The following is a 19,778-nucleotide window of genomic DNA, read 5'->3' on the forward strand; positions in this document are numbered from 1 at the left end:
CATTTCGTTTGTGAGAGGTGCGGTGGCACGTTATAAGTGCGGTTTCCTTTTCCAGAACTGATTGCAAAGACTTACAAATATCATCTGCATGTAGAAAATGATATCTGATGGTAGGCTGTACAAACGTTTTTATAATATTAGTAAAAGTATCCTATAAAGCATGAGTTCAGCGTTTCAAAAAAAATCGAAACCAATATGTAAATAGATGGCAAACGAGATTGCTGCAACACCTAAGTACCTTTTCTTTAAGCATTCTTCCTATTCCCGAACATAAGTACGTTCATTTTCACGTTTTGTTGCAATTTTTAACGCTGACCCTATAATTTTGTGCTTCAAGGTATGTACAGGAGCGCAACATATGAGGCAAAAATGAAATAACATCTGTAAAGTTTGTCACAATACGAAAAACACTTCACCGGTTAAATTTCTTTTATTCTCATAGCTGTCCGCAGAACAACTCTCATCACCCGTTTCATCATTGTCACATGATACAAAGAAATTAAACGATGAATCAATGTCTTGAGGAACAGTCATCGTCACTCATTCCTTCTACAAGCCGATATATTTCACTCCCTAATTCACATTGTATAGTTTATTTCTAAAGCAGTATCTTCAGAATCATGAATGACATCGTCACTATTACCCTCTAATGCCTCGTCTTGACTACAACCGTCAATTGCGTCTTGTACGATATTTCTGTACGTTGGTAACTGGACATAGATCGGTGCTTGTTCAATGGCTCGGATTTTAAACCTTTCAATAATATACTTGGAACAGCATTGTTTCTCAGTTTGCGTGTAAATAATTCTCCTGGCATTAGCCAGAAGTGGATCTAGACGGTAAAAACTCAGGTGGGGGGGGGGGAGTCAGAACCCAGACTATGATATGTATATCATGTTTACTAAAAACTTTCAAATATATCTAAATAATAGCTTAAATCAATTGTGTCACTCAAAAACTGGGGGGCCTAGGCCCCCGGCCCCAGCCTAGATCCGCCACTGGCATTAACTTTTCTTTCAGTAGACTTGACTTCTCGAAGGCAGGCTCTTCAAGATGTTTGGAACACGAGTGATTTTATTTGGTACATTTTTTTTCTTATTGATTTTCTTGAGCCATAATTTATATCGATCTGGTGATTTCTCACGACTTAGAAACGTAAGAAAAGATACTTTACGTCCTCAGCTTCAATTGCACAAGAATTACAACCGAAAACACAGCAAGTGTTAGGCATTTCTACTTCACTTCACAGACACAGCACGCGCTGTACTAACACGTGTTTTCTACTTCACACTAGTGTTTCTTTCAGAAAAAAAATCCGGGGGGGGGGCAAAGGGACACTTAGTATTTGGCGAGGCACATTATTTTTACACAGTACTATTATATTTATTACATTATAGACGTAATATTTTGGTCTCCTCCGGGGTAATCTCTCAGAGCTCTGGGAGACATTGCCACCCTAAAAACATGTCTGGAAGAAACACTGTTTCGCACAACAAACGTAATTACTGCTCTCTCTCTCTACTCTTTTTTATACTAATGCTATAGGAAAAACAACTAACAAAAACTTCCCTCAAGGATTCAACAGAGCAAGACTGCTAACAAATCCAAAACACAATCTATTAAATCCAAAGCACTATTAAAGGTTTATCAGCTGCGTACAAGGGAGTGGTTGCTGACTCACATTGAGTTTCTCGCGTATCCCACCAGTGACGTCACTATTTACGATTCATCAAAAACAAATGTCTGTAGAAGCTGAATGAGACGGCCTATCAAGATATAAAAAAAAATACGGATCTCTTATTTTTTGTTACTCTTTCTATTGCACCAAACTTGTTTTTAACTCGAACTGCTCCTTTAATCACAAACACACACACACAATGATAAATTGAAGCCAATGGATGTCTCTTACACGAGACAGAGGTTCAGAAGTGTGTGTGTGTGTGAGAGAGAGAGAGAGAGAGAGAGAGAGAGAGAGAGAGAGAAGAGGGAGAGAAGAAGAGAAAGAAAAGGGAGAACATAAAAATATGGAATTTAAACGTAGTAAAAACAATAACAATATAAAGTTCTGTTTCCAGAATTCCGACAGTAATGTAGAAGTAACGTTTGTTTTAATCTTTTTTCAGTGCTATTCGAATATATAGAGAATGAAAAATTCATCAAATCACTTTCAAAATGAATAGCAAACTTACTGGTCAAATTAAATACTCAAATTCCAGTGGAACTGTAGATATCAGAGACACATCTAGGATAATGTCAAAAGTTTACCACATACTATGCTTTGTTGACTCGTGCTTCGGTTGGAAATTTGGTAATGTTCATTGGACGTATTGGTCCGAAATACATTCTAATAAAACCAGTAGGTTGCGTAGGTCATACCTTCCATTCCAGACTACTATTGCAAACTGAACAAAAAAAAAAAAAAAAGAAAAAAGAAACGAAAAGAAAAAAAGAAAGAAAAATTGAATTAATGCTACTTTACTGTTAAATTTCTATCAGAAACAGCTTATATTAAAAGTCCATATTGTATCATAATGGAGAGTTACAAATGTTTAAAAGGAAGATTGGATGTTCCTTATAGATGTAGCAGACATTGGATGTTTCACATTTCAAACGTGAATAAAATACATTGAATTATAGGATGGAAACGAATGTTATGTCAAACTATATAAATAAAATCTTGTTTAAAAATAACCAAAAAAGTGGCCATCTTCTAGTTATGTTTGTAGATTTATCTGTTCGGAACATCCAGTCTCGATTTGATCTATTGTGAACGTAATTTTGCAACTCGCACAGATTGAATGAACACGCTAGAGCTGAAACGGGTCATCGCGTGAATTAGGTGATGTATGTTAGCTTATGGACCACCACTGGGTCGAGGGTTAGAACCCGTAGTGACCCGGTGATTCAACTGAGACTCAATAACTCGGAATATAAAGAAAAGATTTCACTTATTCCCTCGCGTTTAAACAGTATTTCTTTCAGAGGTGACCAGGACTGGAGATATTATCCCAAAAGCACGAAAAACACGACGCCGAAATTCTCAGTTAATTTCCAGACCGGGTTCATTGGCCATCAAAACTGGCTCGGTTTTAAGTCTGGAACCACACACGCACATTAACAGAGAGCGAGGAAAGAAGGGAAAGATTCAAGGATATGATAAGGAAACGTCAAGAAAGACAGACAGAGAGAGAGACGAATATGAATACGAAACCTACTTATCATAACAGCGTATGATGAAGAACGCACACACTAGAATGTGAAGAAACGAACAGGCTTCTTCCTGTATAGTTATTTACACCAAAGTGCATGCCGAAATTAATTTATTCGACAACCTGGAGACAAATTAGTGCCCACTAATAAGCGAAATAACATCAGCGTTGCCACAGTCCTAGCTCTGAAGTGGGCTGAAAAATAGTACCAAATTGAAGCAAAAAGAGCTGAATTCATTATTTTATATCAGTGAAATACATTGCTTTATAACACGAAACTAAAAGATGTAAAGTTCTAGAACACTCCTCACCCTTCTTCCGAAAGTCCAATTCAAGAAAGTGCTCTTTTTTAAAATTACTTTTCAAAAACATCCAAGTAGGGGGATCCGGAATAACCGTGAAAGTATAATAGATGAAAATTTTCTCGCACGTAGGAAGTATAACAGAGGCTGGAAATTAAAAGGGAGAACAGTTATCATCTTTGGTATGTATTGTAAGGAAACCAAACGCGCCTGTATTTCAAAGTAACCAATAACCCAAAACGGTGTTATATCCATATATGAAAAAATATATAAAACGAGAAACAAATCAATCATCTCCGAGTTCGTGTATAAACAGTACATTTTAATAAAATATTAAAATATAAATTATTGCACCTTATTCTCACTTATTTCACGACCAAAGGAGAATAATAGACTGTAAGAAGAATATTGTGCTTCCTTTCGTTTTCAAGATTTTAAGGTAAAATTTCCACCACACAGCTTCTTCCTCGTCTCCTTCATGTGCGGTGCGGATATGCCCATCTAGCATCATTTGTTTCACGGCATAGTTCGAATTACGAATTTTCCACACAAAGTTCGCAGCGTTATGCGGTGTAATGTCACAGAATGAATGTTCAACAGCACTTTTTAAGTCGAACACACGGTATGAGTAACGTGAGATGTAGTAAAAATCTTAATGACACTTTTAAAAGTGTGACAAGTATTTGTTAAATGGTGCTGAATTGGGTAGAATTGTACCAACCTTTTCATAAAAGGATCTGAAAATGCGAGCGTGGTATCAACGGGCCGATGAATGACAAAAAGGGCTGAATTTCGTATAGTTGTACCAAGTGTAGCAACACTGAATAACATACAATCCAGGAAAAATCAGAAATAATAAGATATTTTGTAGTAATTTCGCCGTGCAAGTTCAAACATACGCTTATAATAATAATAAATATAAAATAATAATATTAATAATAATAATAACAATTGTTCACCTTCGACCACCCGTTTACTCGAAAATTAGGAAATGAGACATACCATTGTTTCCCTTAGCCGCTCATATATGGATTTACTTTACATTTCATTCAACGTCATCTGCCAGTATAATATGTTATTATTAACTAGTGCTTCTGGTAGTTAAGAATACTTGTATAATGTTGTAGTGGCGCAATTAGATGGAAATATATTCTTGATGATTTTTTAAATACTGAAAGTGCAATATATCTTTTAAGATTCTATACCCGTAATATTGACCACAATTCACGAAGATCTCGTTATCATAGCAACAATCTAATCAGCAGACTTCTACTTTCATGATAGTAAATTATGCATAGCACCTTACGAGTTAACATAGCAGTTTTTTCATAATTATTATACTTTTTTAGGTGCAAACAGTGGTGCTATTCAGCCGGTTCACACCGGTTTGTTAAAATATTTCGAATTCGCAGAACTGTTTGTTATACTCCAACATAAACACACACACACAGAAACACGCATTCATGGCCTAGCCAAGAGTGAAAGAAACATGCCAAACAAATTTGTGAAAACACCTCTGTACATTTTCCGCTCACTTGTATTGCTATGAAAACAATCAATTTTGAATTATTTCAATTCAATAGCAGACAAAAATGGGAATGGGCAAATAGAAACTGGAATATGAATTCTGGGATTTTGTGTACGAAATAAAGTGGTCTTTTCATCAATATCTCGATTGATTGCTTGTCATGACCAATACTATCATTCCCCAAAATATGACACTTTGCTGGTGGACACCCTATATACGTATATATATACAGAACCGTTTGTTAAAAAATTACAATAGCACCACTGGGTACAAACATCTTCAAAGAACAGCTAGAGATAGACGAGGTCTGGTATTTTTAACCATTCACATATGTAAAAAAAAGTGATGACTATTTTTTTTTTTTATTATTTCTACAAGCATTTCAATCTCGAAAGATTCAGTTTACGAAATGTTTCTTGACACTCACCCAACTATAGGTCTCTGGAAACCAAGTTTTTCCGCTGTCGTCGCAAGAAGCTTCTGCAGATCCGACTGTGGCCTTAGGAGATACTTCAAGAACTGTCCAACCCACCATGCAGATGGATTTCCGTGCAAACGCACTAGTTGATAAGACAGATCACGAGGAACTGCTAAGGGAAGAAAAGGTGGCTTCGAAGACAAATCTTCAACAAATGGTTGGTGATGTATGGTTTCGAAGTGCTTTTCTGGAACAGAACAACGTTGGATCATACACTCGCCAGCTGGTACATTATGACTACCTACTTAACATCTGGTGTGTTTATCTTTGACAGCAATACGGCAAGGTATGGAAGCAATGAGGTCTTGCTAGCTGGTTGGAACATGGAGCACCACATCTGCATATACAAGTCAGTTGATTCACGTAAATTCTGCGGATCTGGGTTGTCGAGTGAGTTTGGGCCATTGCAGCAAATTAAATTCACAACTATGTTCCTCGAACCACTGCAGCGCAATATTGGCTTTATAATAAAGTGTGTTTTTCTGCTAAAAAAAAGTCATTACCAGTTGGAAATAGGCCCACATGAATGAGAGTACGTAATCAACAATAACCTTCCGATAGCTAGAAACGTCATGGTACCCTACACATGCACTGCTGGAGCCATGGATGAACATGTGAAGGTTGCTCAAATGATAACGGAGTCACCACCGACTTGTCGTCATCCTACTGTGCATATCTCGAGCAGCTGTGCCCCTGGAAGATGACGGATTCTGACCCGACCATCGATGTGATGAAGGCAGTAGGACAGTATTGTGATTCGTCGAAAATGAAATGAAATCTTAAGTTTTACGCCTCACGCTTATGCCGGCTAGGCTAAAGGAGACGGTGATGATGAAAAATGAATGCAATGGTGAAATGAAGAAAGTGGGAGAGCCCCGAGAAAACCGACGCACACGGTGTTTGTCCAACATAAAGCTCACTTAGCGCAGGATAGGATCAAACCAAGGACCCCATACACCAGAAGTGAACGCTCTACATCTGAGCCACCACGGCTCCCGTGATTCGTAGGACGATGCGAAGTTGTCCCATTGCTCGGCAGTCCAATGACGATGGGCACGTGCCCATTGTAGTCATAATTGATTATTCTGAGCGGTTAACATTGGTAAGCGCGTGAGACATAGGCTGCTTATACTTACATCTGACAGTGTATGGCGAACTCTATGCTTAGACATACTCGTGCTGTGTCCGCTATGAAAGTTTACTGTTAATTGTGCCACAATTTGCACTCTAGCTTCTTTTACAAACTTCGACAGCTTACGACGTCCGACAGCCTTAATGAAATGTGGCTGTCTCACACCTTGTTGTTTGGTGATGGTTTTACCTTTGGAAAAGACTAACACAGCACATCATAAACACCTCAGAAAATCGCACAATGTCTGAGATGCTTGTTCCCAGCCATCTGGCCACCACAATCTGGTCCTTATCAAACTCTAATATACCGCCCTCGTTATACGCACAAGCACCACTCTAACTGATAGAGTGAGATCTTTGTCACTGTCTGACAAGAGGTTCTGGTGTGCATTGTGACTCTTACGTCAGCCTAACAACTTTGTTCAAAAAGTAACAGGTGGTCACAATAATTCTTTGGATGGTAATTATGTTTTTCACATATTTCATTCATCTGTTAAAGACAGTTTAATAAACACAAGTTCTAAAGTAACATTACATATTGTATTAAGCTAAATTTCGCTTAATTTAACTATTCTATTTGTTTGTATTCCTTGTTCTAAAATTCAGTCTAGTGTTAAAATAACTAAACAAAAAAGTACTTACTTTCTCTTCTCTATCATGTTACGAATTCATTCAAAAGATCTCTCTCTCCGCTAGTACTTGTGTCTTTGGTGCACGATGGTCCAACGTTCAATTCCAGGGAAGACAGAAGAAACTAATGTAACGTTAAATTAAAATATTTCATTTCATTCAAAAGATCATTAACCCTTTGGAGTACTGGAGTTTACGAGCAATTTTTGAGATCTTTATTTAAATAGCTACTGCTTCAACGGTAGCCATCCGAATTTCATGGTTAGTATATCATTCTCTTTAGAATATATCAGATTTTGAAAGGCATTATGGCGCATGCCCGTATGACGTACGAAGAAAGGGAGATTTGGAGAAATTCGGGAAATTTGTTTGAAAAAATTATCTTTGCAAGTTTGAATCCTTATATCTGCCCCAGGTGAGAGTACCCAATCCTAGTGTTCCCTGAAAAATACGTCCGAGCGTAGGTACTGGTCGCCCCAAATACCATGCCCATATTCCGAATAGGAAAAAATATTTCCCAATCTTGTTTGAAATATACAAAATATAGTATTGGAAACAAGGAAAAAAATATGATGTAAAATAAAAATTTCTCTTCATTCGAATTTCTTGACTAATGTATCATTCTCCTCATAATAAAGAATACTTTCCAAGGTGGAAGAAAATTCTGCTGAAAACTGTGTATCTCTGTTTATCAATCTTTTTTATCGTGTAATTTCTACTCTTCGTATCACACTTTGTTCTTGACCTGATTTTTGACATCTCAAACAAAATTGTCAGTCCTTACACATTGGGTAGTACCTTTGGAAACTGACCATCCTTAAGGAAAGAGTGAAGCGAAACAATTAAGGATTTAGACAAGGCTATACCCTGATAGGTTCCGTCTATATCTCGTATCGTGCCAGTATATTGGTTAACTATGTGTTACCTCAAATTTATTTAATGAGGTAAATGTACTCTTAGTTTGTGTGAATGAAGTGCAAAGATGAGTACTAAGATATTGTCAACCGAAGAGCTATTCATAGTGTCATAGGGTGATCAGATTTAGAAAATAAACAAAACGGGCCACTCGGAAAACTTTCAAATATGATAGCAGTGGCGTAACTAGAGAGGAAACCGGGGGCTATACCCCAGTTGCCGGATTGGGAGGGGTCGAAAAACTGGGCAAATATTTATTTTTATTATAAGGCAAGTTAGCTTCAAAACTATCTTTTGAGGACATTGTAAAACCCTTTGCAGTCAAAGAGTCCCAAAGTTAAATTTTAGTTCCAGATTTTTGTGTTTTCATTTAAATTACATCATTTAAGAGATTTGTAAAATGTTCGAGTATAATAATCGAGACAAGAGCTTCACTGTTTGTCATAATTAAGTATTCTATTCTCAAGTCTATATTCTATTCTATTCTATTCTCTAAACATTCTTTTCCTTTGTCAGCATGCCACGCTCTGGGATTTCATAAAATCCTGCAACGCATTCAGCAGTGAGGCATAGTATATCCTGGTAGTTGCGGTACCCTTTACCTAGAAAGCAAGTAGTAATACCCCATGCTAATAGCAAATAAAATGATCATCACTTTAGTCGCTCACAGTTGAACACGGACTTCCTTAGGTGGTCATACATCGGCACGCTGTCATTGATTTGACTAGGATTTCCTTGGTTTTCTTCACTCCCACTAGGCGAAGGCAGGGATGGTATCTTTTAGAAAGCTAGGGTCAGTTCCTTCCCAAATCCTAGATTCACGTAAAAGACTGATGTGACCCCAGAGTTCGAGGTCCGAACCCTTCCTTGAGTCATACCATTGCATGAATACATGAATAAATAAATAAAGAAATAACAATCGAATACATCGCTTTAATAACTCAAAACAAAATTACGACCATTGCCGTACCAATTGCTACAATGAGAACCTAATGTTATAAGCTTTTTACAAAGGTAAAATTATAAATCTTGTAAAGACATAACAAAATAACACATTTAGCACTGAAGCACTAACAAAACCTTATGAAAAATGAAAATAGGGCGTGGCAAGCCGACAAAAGATGTCTGCTTCATGGGAAACAAAGCATTCGTTCAGCGCATGAATGTTGGTCAGACAAATGCACGACCCTGAGTATGAAATTCATCATAGTTCGTGTTTTATCTTGCCCACACACCTTCTTCATTCCACGTTTTCCCAACCATTAAGCCATTTCCTACGTGCAAGTACTTCTGCGCTGTTACCACGCTGCTTTCTGAGGTGCAGTAATGGATTTTGGAACACTATACCTTACTTCATTTTCGGACCTATAACACAGCAATGGTGTAGCGTTACGAGCTGAGCATTACCACGTGACCTACATAGGTTTGCAAAATTACACATGCAAAATTTCATCGCTCTACGATATGGAGAAGCGGGTTAGGGTGAAAGTTTGTCGCGCACGTCTCGTTAGCCGGGAAATATCAAAGAAATTACACATGTGCAAATTACTCAGAAACTGTTGATTTGCGACCCCCGTTCATCTGAGTGAAAATGTTAAAAGTACTTGTAGAATATACTCTTGCAAACAATGCATCGAATTACTAGTCACCCTGTATATATACATGGGTGTCTCAAAACACCAACAACGTTTCCTCCCTCATATATATATATATATATATATATATATATATATATATATATATATATATATATATATATATATATGTGTGTGTGTGTGTGTGTGTGTTTTGTGTGTTTGTTGGTGAATTCTCAAAATTGGTTCTTCTTTCGGTTCCCCGATTTGTTGTCAAATTATTTTCTTCAAGGAATTAAACACTGTAAATGATGTTCGAGATTGCTAGTGAAAGAGATTTATCCTAAATGGAGAAAGACAAAGAGAGCAGAAGGGAAAGACGTAGATTGTGTATTCTTAAGCATTAACGTTTCATTTATTCCCATGTCTTTCGCAACTTTTCTTTCCTGTTCTATTTTCACTCTTTCCCCGTCTTTTTCCATGCGTTTTCTCCCTCTGTATGCGTTTGAATAAGACAAAATTTTGTTGCACTGTATAATGACGATGCCTGTATTATGTCCATATCTTTATTTTCCTTTTCTTTGATTAATTTCTGTCTGGAATTTCTGTCTAAATGTCTCGTGGTTCTCTAAATTGTGCTCACCTACTCATTTTTTCTTGCTTCAAAAGGAGGAATATAGTGACATGTCATGTTTCGGCGCATCTCTGTACTGTTAAGTTGGTTGTCTAACTATTAGGACTACGCTAAAACAATTCTCATGGAGAAAAAGCTTATGGTTCTTATAACTCCAACCTCCACTTACGTAGTTTGATCGTTGTGTGTACAGTCATCAGCAGAAGTATCTCAACCCATAAGTGCTGTAATACCATTACTAGGGGTCCAGATAATTTACAGTTGTGAGAACGCCTGGGCAGATGCAACCCAACTTACACGTAACTTTTTTCGGCACTGATAAAAGTCGGTAATACTGAGTCAGGTCTTTACACAAATAAAATTATAAGTAGATGACGCACGAAACATTTCTCCATTCCGAGATAAATCTCTATGGTTCAGAGCGTGTTTTCCAATGAATACTATATTAATCTCAATATTGCTGTATATATAATATATTATTCCACTATATACTGTATGTTCAAAGAAATAAGAACACTGACGACGCATGAATCAGAAACTGCTTGAAAGTAGATGAAAATATCAACTCTATAACAACTGCTGGAAATAAGTTTGTAAATCATTGCCTCCATTGACAGACCTCCAATTCTCCTCAATCCAACTTTTTTTCTTTCGGGAGAGGAGATCTTGCTTGTCACACTCAGCATGTATTGAAATTGAAATTGAAATTGAAACATTTGGAAAAGTTTCAACCTGGCTAGGATTTGAACTCGGGTCCCCCAAATAGAAGTTCAATGCGCTAACCACTTTCCTACCGCGTCACTTCAGCTTCCACTCAAACTATTAGCACGTTAAAATCGTTACATATAGGACTATACACAATATATTAATGATCGCATAAGGAAACTTCCTTATATAAGTGTCACAATGACTTACTCAAGATTTCCTTCTTTAACTAAAAAAACAAGCTATATAGACCTCCGTCAATGAGGAAAATATAAGAAAACGTTGTTCAAGTCGAGGTTACCTCATCGTTTCTCACGATGGTCCCAATTTACATTACTATTCTTCCTCACTCTAACTTCTAATTTCCAAAGAAGAAAAGACGGCAGACATTATTTTCGCATTCTTTGAATTGTATCAACCCGTGTTGAAATGGAAAGTTCCATTTGCATCTTCCGTAAGTACTACTTATTTTCCTATCTTTGTATGAGCAATTTGTGGCAGATTACTAACGGTTGTGAGGTGAAGCCCATTGCGGTTCGAATCACTCTGAACAGCAAGGTCGGAATTTTAACTGTCCTTAATATTTCTGTGTTTGTGCTCCTGTCGTGTTTGGAATAAGTCGAAAGGACGTGAGATGCAGCTGGCGAACAATACCATGGTTGGGGCGAATTAAAGAAAAGATTGGCAAAGCATGAAACTCGTATGGCAGAGACCTGGGTTCGAATCCTATCGTGGCAAGTGTTTTTCTCTGTTGTAAAGTATTGTTTACGTAATTGATATTGCAAGTCTGTTATTTCGTTATTATTATTATTATTATTATTATTATTATTATTATTATTATTATTATTATTATTATTATTATTAATAATAATAATAATAATAATAATGTTGTTGGAAAGTCGAGACTTGGTTACATATTTTATATTTTATATACTATTCTATTTTTGATTGAATTTCAGGTCTTTTTGTTGATATGAAACGTATTTGAAATCGTGAATTGCTTAAAACATTAATATTTCTAACAGAGTAAAAGAAGTAGTATAGAATTAACAAGCAATTGGTGGGAAACAATAAGATTTATGTTTTATCAGTCGTATTTTTGACCCATACTAACGATATGAGTAGCATCGATAGCTCACTGTAAGCGCACTCCTCCCTTCCATCTCCCACTGACTAATACTATTTACCAAAGTACTCTGACTTATACTATTTAGCACAGAAGGATAACGTAAAACATTTACATAATTACAGTGCTAAAGTGAGACTAAGTGAGGTGTTCTGCGCACAGGAGTTTATGATGTTATAACCATAAAGTTTAAATGATTAGAAAATACATTTTAAACAATCCATTGCCACATATAGAATTGGAGTTAATAAATATAACTCTATAACAATTTCGTTTATATACGTTCTGGTATATATATATAATTATTCGTTTTTAATATTTCTTTTAAGATGTTCATAATGCTTTTCGTATCTATATGGTAGTTTAAATAAAATATTTTCTTTTTTTCGGTGAAAAACACCATGAATCTCTCCATTAATTATTACATAACCAAAAACATCTTGTAGCCCTGCTAAATGATTGCCTTCAATGATGATATATTTAAAGTCTGGTTTATTTGTCTGCATTCTATACATTTTTTAGCATTAGAACACGTTGGGTCTGTTTTAAAATAATTTCGACACATTAAACATATTAAGGATGGTGATGTTTTGTACAGACATTCACGGCAGTGTTTTTCTGTATTTCTAAAACGAGTTTTAAATTTTTCTTTCTTACACTTCTCACAAACTTTAGTTTTTTGTGTGTGAATGCTATTATGGACAGTATATATTTGTTGCATGGTTCACAAAGTGTCTTATTCATATTTGTACAAATATAATAATTTTTATACTCAAATTTCATTTTTATGATATTATAACCCTATGAAAAGTTTATAGTTACACCCATAAAGTTATGCTTATATTCTAAACTTACAACTAACAAATACCTAACTTATATTTACAACTTTTCTATCTTATAATGTCCCCATTGCAGGGTATGTATTCCATCTTTCAGAACACATCTCTTATCATCTATACAACTTAAAGCTAACTTATTTACTTCTATACTATATATATCGTGCCTATAACTTCTAATCAGAGTCATCTTCTTATAGTAGTCCGTTTGGTTGAACAAACAGTTTTTATGTTTATCAAATGTAAGTTATTTGTATACAACACTCTTTTTTTACACCTTTGGCTCTTCAATACCTTTCCTTATCGAATTTACCTTTAAAGTCTTTGTCTGTTAGATCCATTTGAGGTGCTTTTCTTGAGTACATCTTAGATCTTAAGCCTACAAGCTCTTCTATAATGGTACCTTTTACCTCGTCCTTCATCTTAGCAAGTATTTTCTTATTGATCTGGGGTATCTTGCATATGTTATCTTTAGGGTAATCACTTGTGTCGAAGTAATCAATATAATTTCTTATGTCCTCATACACATCTTCTGTTTGAATATAGTAAATATAGCTATCGGTATCTGTATAACATACTTCTATTTTGTCTTGACATTTTGGCTTCATCACATTATAATGGAAGTCGTACATTAAATACTTTGATAGATCTAATATACTCATTCCAACATATATTGGTTTATTGAAAGTCAATTTGGTTTTATTCATTATGATTGCACATAGATTCTCTGTATAAATAATTATATCATTAAAATTCCGTTTGGCAATTAGTTTTTCTACTCTTGCTGGGTCACATTCTATTATTATAGGTTTACATCTCTTCCTAATATTTTCCATTGTCTTTCCGAATATTGAGTTGTTCATGAGCTTGTAGAAGTCTGTCAAAATTATTTGTTGCACTAGTTATCATTTGTGTGTTTAAATCGATATAATTCTTTAACCAATCTGACTGTTCGAACTCTATTACTCTATGTATTTTCTTAAGTTTCAATCCAAGTAATAGACATTGTTTTAGGTTCCGATAGTGAATCACATATTTTCTTTATGAAATAGGATTGTTAATAGCTTTGATTGTTTTGAACCAGGTGGACACATGTTTTCTGGAGCTAATGAATAGTCTTTGTGATTGTCATGTATGTCTTTTGGATACTCAAGATCTACTTCTAATATATAACTAGTATCTAGTATCTTTGTGAAATCTATTTCTCTTATCTCATCTTCACTTAACCATCTAAATCCCTTATATGGTAGATGTTGATTCATAGCCCATCCGTAGAGGTTATTGGCATCTAGATACATAATGTAAGAGTCTTCCTTATTCCCATCGTAATCTTCGATATATTTGTTGTTTGCTTTTACATATGATCTCGAGCATTGTGAGATTCCATCTCTTATACTTTTCTCTATCATCAAGACCATATTGTAATCTGTTAGTAAATCGTTTTATATCTGTCATCTTTAACATTGCACCCCAAGCTGAACCTGGTGCCGTCATATACCATGCTGGTTCAAGAGCATAAGCATTAAGACATGTCTCTCTAAAGTTCTCAAACACGTCTGCTAATAACAATACAACAGTTTACACATATAGGTCATGGTACTGTCAGAGATTATTAACTTTAAATGTTTCCCATACTTTCTTTGCATGCTCATAATCCTCATCACTTATATGTGTGTTCGTAAGCTTGTTGAAGAATGTTTCCTTTGGTGGCAATTGTCTCTGTCTAAACTTATTTCAGTCACTAACATAATCATACGGGTAAACACCTTTTCTTATTACAAGTTTGAATTCCTTTTCGTCAGGATAGAAGTATTGCGTGTAAGTCACTTGTTCTCTCGTTAAGTTTGATGATAATTTGTCTAAACTACATGCCATAAATCTAAATGAATCTATGAATTTTAATTAGATAGCTCTAACCTTTTTACTGAATAATATGTATCGTTGTTCGTTATTAGGTATTAATTATATTTGCTCTTTATTACATTCTAGTTCTTTTATGAACAAGTGGGAGTCATATCCTGATAAGTTAGGTATAATCACTGGTACAAACTTAGGTACTCTAACTTTTATATTACAATTGTTACATACTGCAGCTACAAACTCTCCTGTTATATGATCGTGATGTTTAACTTTTATGGTTCTCTGAAGTATATTCTACTTTACAGTAAGAGCATGATTCAGATTTGTCGAACTCTTCTATCTATTCACATGTTAAAGGTAACTCGTTATTTTGTCTATATATGTTTGATATTTGTTTGGCTTCTTTCTTTGACATTGTTATGAACTTCTGCATTTTTACCCTATACACAACAGGATCTATTTTACTTCCATCACTTCTTACAATATAATAACAGAACCCAGATGGGTTATGCTACTGATATTTCTTGGTATATGATTCGCCTTCTGGATAACATCCTTCATATCCCATAACCTTATGCAATAGACATTCGAAATCAGCATAAATCACAAATGGCATCTTCATTTTATGTTGGTAGTTCTGAAATTCACCGTATGTATCTTCTGGTGGCATTTCTATCTTAACAGCTTCGTCAGTAGAACAATCTCTCTCATGTTTATCTAATGCATCTTGTGAATAAAAGTATAACAAGCATCTATCACATAAGTATTTTCGAGCTCCCCATTTAGTTATTTGACTACTAACTAATCTACTCAATTCTTTAATCCAACAATATGATGTTTTAGTATCTTCTTTTACATATAATAGATTCATGTGGGTGTCTCTTTTGTTTTTATTATGATATAAAACATATACCATATATTTTTCGTATGTATAAATGTTAAACAATATATCGAGTCTTCTTTCAATTTTAGAGATGTCACTTAGTTCTACAGGACAATCAATGTCTTAATTTTTTTTCCAAGTCTTTAACAACAGACTTGTACTTTGATGGTCGTTGTGAATCTTTTTCAACAGGATGTAATGCAGAAACAATTGAATATAGGAAAAAATTTTCATCTTTAATCTTTACATTAATAGCAGCCTCTTTCCTTATAATTTCATTTGGTAGTTCTGTGTATGATGATCCTCTATACGGTACATATTTATTAAGAGCTACCTCTATGTAGTTTATATTCATGAGAGCCCATCCGGAACCTCTAGCTTGGAACTCATCCATTTTTGTTCTTAATATTTCTTTAGCATCACTTATGAATTCTTTTAGAGTGGTTGATTGGAATATATCTTTGTTATTAGTGTTGAAGTGAAAGTTTTGAATTTCTTTACCTTTCTTATATTGACAGTTTATCAAGAGATTAGCTTTCAACGACCCATGTTTCCCTAAGCTGATGTTCAGTCTATTTATTAAAGCCTTTGATGTTGAAGTAACATATTGTTCTAGAGGATCATGTTCTTTATTATAATCTATTTTGAATCTCCATGTCTCTAATCCTGATTTAAATAATGAGTCTTCCAGCTTTATATCAATTGGTAGTGATTCGGGCTTCACTCTTGGTTCTTCAATTACTTCTTCAAATGGGAATAGATCTAAAGCTTTTTTTCTATCTAGTCTTTTAGGTTTCGGTTGTTCAATTACTTCTGCTTCAAATGGTAAAAGTGTTAAAGCTTTCTTTCTATCTAGTCTTTTAGGTTTCAGTTCTTCAAAGATGTCTTCCTCAAATCGGAATACCTTCTGTCTTCTTAGGCTTTCTTTGAATGTCTTAAGATCACCTTTCTCAGGTAAGTAAATAAGTTGAGCTTTCCGCAGTCGGAAGTAACCTCTAAGACCCCTTTTTCTGCAGAGCTGTTTCAACTGAACGACAGCGCGTCTATTATAATTCATGTTATTTCTTAGAACAGTTAATTTTTTCTCCAACTTCGTTTTTGTGATCCCTCCTTGCCATCTGTCCGCGACTGCTTATTCAGTATATTCGCAGCTAACCTCTATATCTAGAGGCCTTCCCTCTATCCGCAACCTGAGGACGCGCTATGCTGTGGTGACAGGAATCCACATTACACAGATGACTCATAAAAGTGGTGACATACTGTCATTCAGTTGAACTAACTCTAATAATGTATGATGAGTGACATACTGTTATTCAGTGGAACTAGCTGTAACAATACTTAATCTAGTTTCTAGGTTTTGATTCGAAGACAAGTGTATCTTTTGGAAATCCATTACTGAACTTCTTTAAGCCTTCATACTGCATAAATATTCTCATCTTCTTCAAATCACTCTGTACTCTATCAGTGTTTTCGTTGTATCTATCCAATAATATAATTTTAAGGGTATCATCTAAATGTACTAATACCTTTGAACCATTCCTCGTTTGGATAAGATTCCAAGCTGTAATTTCATAGAACTTAGACTTATCTAGGTCTGCAAGTTTAACAGGTTGCAGCTCTTTGTGTTTAGATTTTTCAGTTATGTAATAGGTCGGCATGTTTTAACTGGATACTACATCTCTTATACGATTTATTTTTCATAATTTCATTTTTTCATAATCTTCTAGTTTTTCGTTTGTCTTCGTCTCCTCCTTCGTCTATTTGTATTTGTATTCTGATTCTCTACTGATTTATTTTCACTTTCAGTCTCATCTTTCATTTCTATGATGTTACACATTACCGTAAATAACTTCTGAGAAACCATCAACTGTGCCCAAAGATCATCATTGGACTTATGCTCAAATTCTCTCATAAACTCTTCTGATAATTTTTGTTCACTTACAATGTAACGTCAATGTACGTTGTTTTTAAATTCTCTTATAAAGTCTTTTGTTAACTTTTGTCTAGATGAAACTTCCATCCAATCAACTCTATTTTCAAACTCTCTCATAAAGTCTTCTGATAATTTTTGATTACATGAGATTTCTTTCCAATTCAACTTATCTTTGAATTCTTATAGTCTTCTGATAACTTTTGGTACTTGCTTACTTTATCCCAATTCACCTTCTTAGCATGCAAAAGTCTAGTGATATCTTGTCTCAAATCTTCATCTCCATACATTTTAATCATGCAATATAACTTTCTCAAACAGCTTATTTACCATAAATTTGTAACTTGTTTTCTTCACTGAGTTGTGATTTATGTTCTAAGCATATTATTTTTCTATCAGGTCATTTTCTTAAACGTTTCAATTGTGATGTAGTTTTCATGGTTTTCGAAAAAGCTTATATACTTTTAAAAATAATTTCATTTTTTATAGAGCTTTACAAAAATGAAGTTACCCATATTTAAATACAGAAAATCGTAATCCAAAATGTCACTTGCTAAACAAGTATTATCTCTTACACCTGTATTCAATCCTGTGTTATTACTTAGACGATGATGATGGTGATCTTTTAATGAATGTAGAGTATGATACAGATGATATTTATCCTAACCCAGCTCGTATGATAATCTATATGATGATGATGAAAGAATTAATCCAGATTTGATTAATTTTGTGTTGCTATTGGTATGTTAGATTATTTATTTAAAAAGACTGTTAAATAAGATAACGAACGCCTTATACAAAATATTATTCAGAAGTATATTATGAACTTCTTAGGTGAAACATTAGATAGACTAACCGATAAGAAATGGTCTTATATGCGTTTTAGTGAAAATGTAACACAAGATTTCATACGTAAATATAAGGATAAGATCAATTGGGAAGACTTAATATATAATGACTTATCTGAAGATTTCATCAGAGAGTTTGCCGATAGAGTTAACTGGTTGACTATAACATGTAACGACTTATCAGAAGATTTCATAACAGAGCTTGCTGATAAGGTTGATTGGAGGATTATATCAAACAGAAGATTATATGAAGGTTTTATAAGAAAGTTTGTTGATAAGGTTGATTGGGACAAAGTTAAGTTCATGTTCACATTTATCAAAAGATTTTATTAGAGAGTTTGCTGATAGAGTACGTTGGATAGGGATTTCAACAAGACAACGTTTATCAAAAGCTTTTGTTTTAGAATTTAAAGATAAGATTCCTAACGAGCTTCTATTTCTATATAGCCACTATTTTGGTTAGAGTGTACCTGATGATCCGAAACCTCCAGAACCTCTTTCGCTTTCGTTATCAAATTCTGTAACTACTTCGATTGGTAATGATTCATGTTTTATTAAAACTAACTGGGCAATCCTCTGAAATCTTTAAACAGTTTCACCAGAAGGAAGGAAGTTAAAACATCTAAGCATCGAATTAACTCCAAATAGTTCACAGATAGACCATATTATCGATGTTCTTTTCTTAATTACTACCACAACTTCTCCATGATATCCACTGTCTATAACACCTGCACATACATCTATATCTACTAGATCTAGAAAAGACTTTCCCAAAGTATCCTTTTGGTATGTCTATTTTAACTCCAGTTTTAAGTAGATGAGTATGTCCAGGTTTTATTCTTACAGTCTCGGAAGAATAGAGATCATAACCAACAGAATCTTTTACCATAACTCTAGGAACAACACTGTATTCATTTAGACAAACAACTTTGAGAGACATAATGTGATACTTGTATGAGATAGTTCATAAAAGATTTCATTTTTAGTTTTGAACCTGCGCCTTAAAGCCATCACCACAAATTCGGTACGATGACCTTGACAAAATATTCAAACACATAGTAACCAATCATACAAATAATCGATTTATGTAACTAGGTCTTCCTCTGATAGCGGTGTCCAAAACTCATTACCTTTACCTTTACGGATATCTAGTTCTTGCTGCATTACGTTAAACAGTTTAACACTGTTA

The 19,778-nt window shown here is 34.7% G+C and overlaps 1 protein-coding gene across 3 annotated transcripts in view; it reads right to left on the reverse strand.

Moving 5' to 3' along the window:
- Window positions 1–19,778, reverse strand: part of LOC145695218 (alpha-(1,6)-fucosyltransferase-like) — a 250,604-nt gene that overhangs the window by 76,498 nt on the left and 154,328 nt on the right. For all 3 annotated transcript variants that reach the window (XM_081772207.1, XM_081772206.1, XM_081772208.1), the window contains exon 7: window positions 5,467–5,704. In XM_081772207.1, coding sequence (XP_081628333.1) covers window positions 5,467–5,704 — 238 coding nt within the window. The remainder of the gene's footprint in view (window positions 1–5,466; window positions 5,705–19,778) is intronic.

This window comes from Thermobia domestica, chromosome 9, assembly GCF_964235325.1.
Source record: "Thermobia domestica chromosome 9, izTheDome1.hap1.1, whole genome shotgun sequence".
Classification (NCBI taxonomy): domain Eukaryota; kingdom Metazoa; phylum Arthropoda; class Insecta; order Zygentoma; family Lepismatidae; genus Thermobia; species Thermobia domestica.